Here is a 2,961-nt window from a genome sequence, read left to right on the forward strand (position 1 = left end):
AAAACTCAATCAAGTTTGTGAGACATGATTTCCCACGCACAAAGCCATGTTGACTATCCCTAATCAGTCCTTGCCTTTCCAAATACATGTACATCCTGTCCCTCAGGATTCCCTCCAACAACTTGCCCAACACTGAGGTCAGGCTATAGTTCCCTGGCTTGTCTTTACCGCCCTTCTTAAACAGTGGCACCATATTTGCCAAGCTCCAGTCTTCTGGCACCTCACCTGTGACTATCGATGATACAAATATCTCAGCAAGAGGCCCAGCAATCACTTCTCTAGCTTCCCACAGAGTTCTCGGGTACACCTGATCAGGTCCTGGGGATTTATCCAACTTTAACCGTTTCAAGACATCCAACACTTCCTCCTCTGTAATCTGGACATTTTGCAAATAGTTTTACGTTTAGTGTACATCAAGTAAAGCATCTCCCCCCTATACTTCAAGGCTGAGACCACGGGATAGATGGACACACACTGAGTCCATTGGCTAATATCAATTGATAGAGAATGAAGAAAACACATTACTTACTCTGAGGTGGAGAGCTTCCACCACTTCCTCTGGCAGCTCATTCCACACATGTACCACCCTCTACATGAAAAAGTTGCCCTTTAGGTCCCTTTTATATCTTTCTCCTCTCCCCCTAAACCTATGCCCTCTAGTTCTGGACTCCCCCAGCCCAGGAAAAGATCTTGGCTATTCACCCTCATGATTTTATAAACCTCTATAACGTCAGCCCTCAGCCTCCAATACTCCAGGGAAAATAGTCAAAAGGTGTGGTGCTGGAAAAGCACAGCCAGTCAGGCAATATCGGAGGAGCAGGAGAGTCAACGGTTCAAGCATCAGGCCTCTCCTGATGAAGAGCTTATGTTCAAAACATCGATTCTCCTGCTCCTCAGATGCTGCCTGTCTGGTTGTGCTTTTCCAGCACCACATTGTTTGACTCTGATCTCCAGCATCTGCAGTCCTCATTTTCTCCTTCCAGGGAAAACAGCCCCAGCCTGTTCAGCCTCTCCCCATAGCTCAAACCCTCCAACCCTGGCAACATCCTTGTAAATCTTTTCTGAATCCTTTCACATTTCACAACATCCTTTCTTTACCTGAACTATTGATAACAATAGACCTCATGATCGATTGCAGAGCTCAGTCTTAGATTTACTGCATAACCTATCCAATATCTACTGCAGACCCTAGTCTGTGATCTAATTCAAAATGCAATTTGTGATCTACTGCACAACCCAGTCCATAATCTACTGCAGACCCTGGTCCATGATCTACTGCAGAACCCAGTCCATAATCTACTGCAGAACCCAGTCCATAATCTACTGCAGACCCTGGTCCATGATCTACTGCAGAACCCAGTCCATGATCTACTGCAGACCCTGGTCCATAATCTACGACAGACCCTGGTCCATGCTTTCCAGTAGCCCTGCAGTAGACCAGTCCATATATGCTCCCCTGTGATCAGCAGGGCACTGTATCTGTTCTAACTTTCCCTCCTTCCTCCGGCAGGTCTTGCTGAGCCTGAATGATGATGATTTGGAGTTGGGCCTGGGAGTGAACAGCTCAATGCATCGGCGGAAACTGCGGCTGGCGATTGAGGATTATCGGGAAGCTGAGAATGGGAAGGGGTGAGCAGAGACCTTCAGATTAGACCTCAGCCTTTCCCAGGAAGCTGGTCATTTCCTGACATTAGATTCCTAGGGTCCTGGTAAATACAGCAGAAACTAGTTGGACTGATTGTTGCTCCTTTACGTAGCACGAAGACTGGTTAACTTAAACAAACATGGTTCAAGGAGATAACGTAAATCCTGAGTATTACCTGAAGCTAAGACAAACCACTAAAGTTCAGAAAGAAAGCAATGAAAAGTAAATTTACATCAGATACAAAACGGAATTCAAAGGTCACGAGACCACCTCACCTACATCACTCATGGTCACAGTCTTGACAAAAATGGCGCAAAGTTCTCTATAGGGACGATACAAACCCCAGCACCAACACCCACTGGACATGTGCAGTGTGTTTCAGGGGCACAGTTCCTGATGACTTTTGAAAGGATTGGACACTCTGGCAGTAGGAAACATATTTCCACTGATGGGTGAGTGCCGAACCAGAGGACACAGCTTAAAAATACGGGATAGACCATTTAGGACAGAGCTCAGGAGAAACTTCTTCACCCAGAGAGTGGTGGCTGTGTGGAATGCTCTGCCCCAGAGGGCAGTGGAGGCCCACTCTCTGGATTCATTTAAGAAAGAGTTGGATAGAGCTCTCAAAGATAGTGGAATCAAGGGTTATGGAGATAAGGCAGGAACAGGATACTGATTAGGAATGATCAGCCATGATTATATTGAATGGCGGTGCAGGTTCGAAGGGCTGAATGGCCTACTCCTGCACCTGTTGTCTATTGTCTATTGACCTGTATTTGCCAATGAAGGCAGCCAATCAGAAGGCTATTTATGCCTCACTGGACATCTTTGCCCTGAAAACATTTGAACCTTGACCCATGACAAAGTCAATGTGGATCTAACTTCTGTTTCTGACAGTGAGTGCCGCGATGCTGACAGCATTTTTCTCTGCCCTGGTTGTTATCTCTGCAGATTGTCCAGAGCCTCCGAACTGGACCACCACTGGGTCGCTAAGGCATGGCTGAATGATGTGGGCCTCCTGCAGTATTCCCAGGCTTTCCACAACCACCTTGTTGATGGCCGAGTGCTGAACTCTCTCACAAAGCGCGATCTGGAGAAGTACTTGAATGTGTCGAAGAAATTTCACCAGATCAGTCTCCTGCTCGCCATTGAGCTGTTCCGACAGTGGGATTTCGACAGAGAGGTGAAGTGTATATGCCTCTGTGTGTGTGTGTGTGTGTGTGTGGATGTGTCTCTGTCTGTGTGGGTGTGCCTGCGTGTGTAGGTGTGCCTGTGTGTGTAGGTGTGCCTGTGTGAGTGTGTGTGTGTGTGTGTGT

At 47.1% G+C, this 2,961-nt stretch overlaps 1 protein-coding gene across 5 annotated transcripts in view; it reads left to right on the forward strand.

Annotated features, from left to right (window-relative positions):
* The window catches only part of LOC122540243 (kazrin-like), a 317,978-nt gene that overhangs the window by 247,349 nt on the left and 67,668 nt on the right, over nt 1-2,961 (forward strand). For all 5 annotated transcript variants that reach the window (XM_043675660.1, XM_043675657.1, XM_043675659.1 and 2 more), the window contains 2 exons: nt 1,511-1,629; nt 2,597-2,828. In XM_043675660.1, the coding sequence (XP_043531595.1) occupies nt 1,511-1,629; nt 2,597-2,828 (351 nt within the window). The remainder of the gene's footprint in view (nt 1-1,510; nt 1,630-2,596; nt 2,829-2,961) is intronic.

This window comes from Chiloscyllium plagiosum, chromosome 34 (assembly GCF_004010195.1).
Source record: "Chiloscyllium plagiosum isolate BGI_BamShark_2017 chromosome 34, ASM401019v2, whole genome shotgun sequence".
NCBI classification, from domain to species: domain Eukaryota; kingdom Metazoa; phylum Chordata; class Chondrichthyes; order Orectolobiformes; family Hemiscylliidae; genus Chiloscyllium; species Chiloscyllium plagiosum.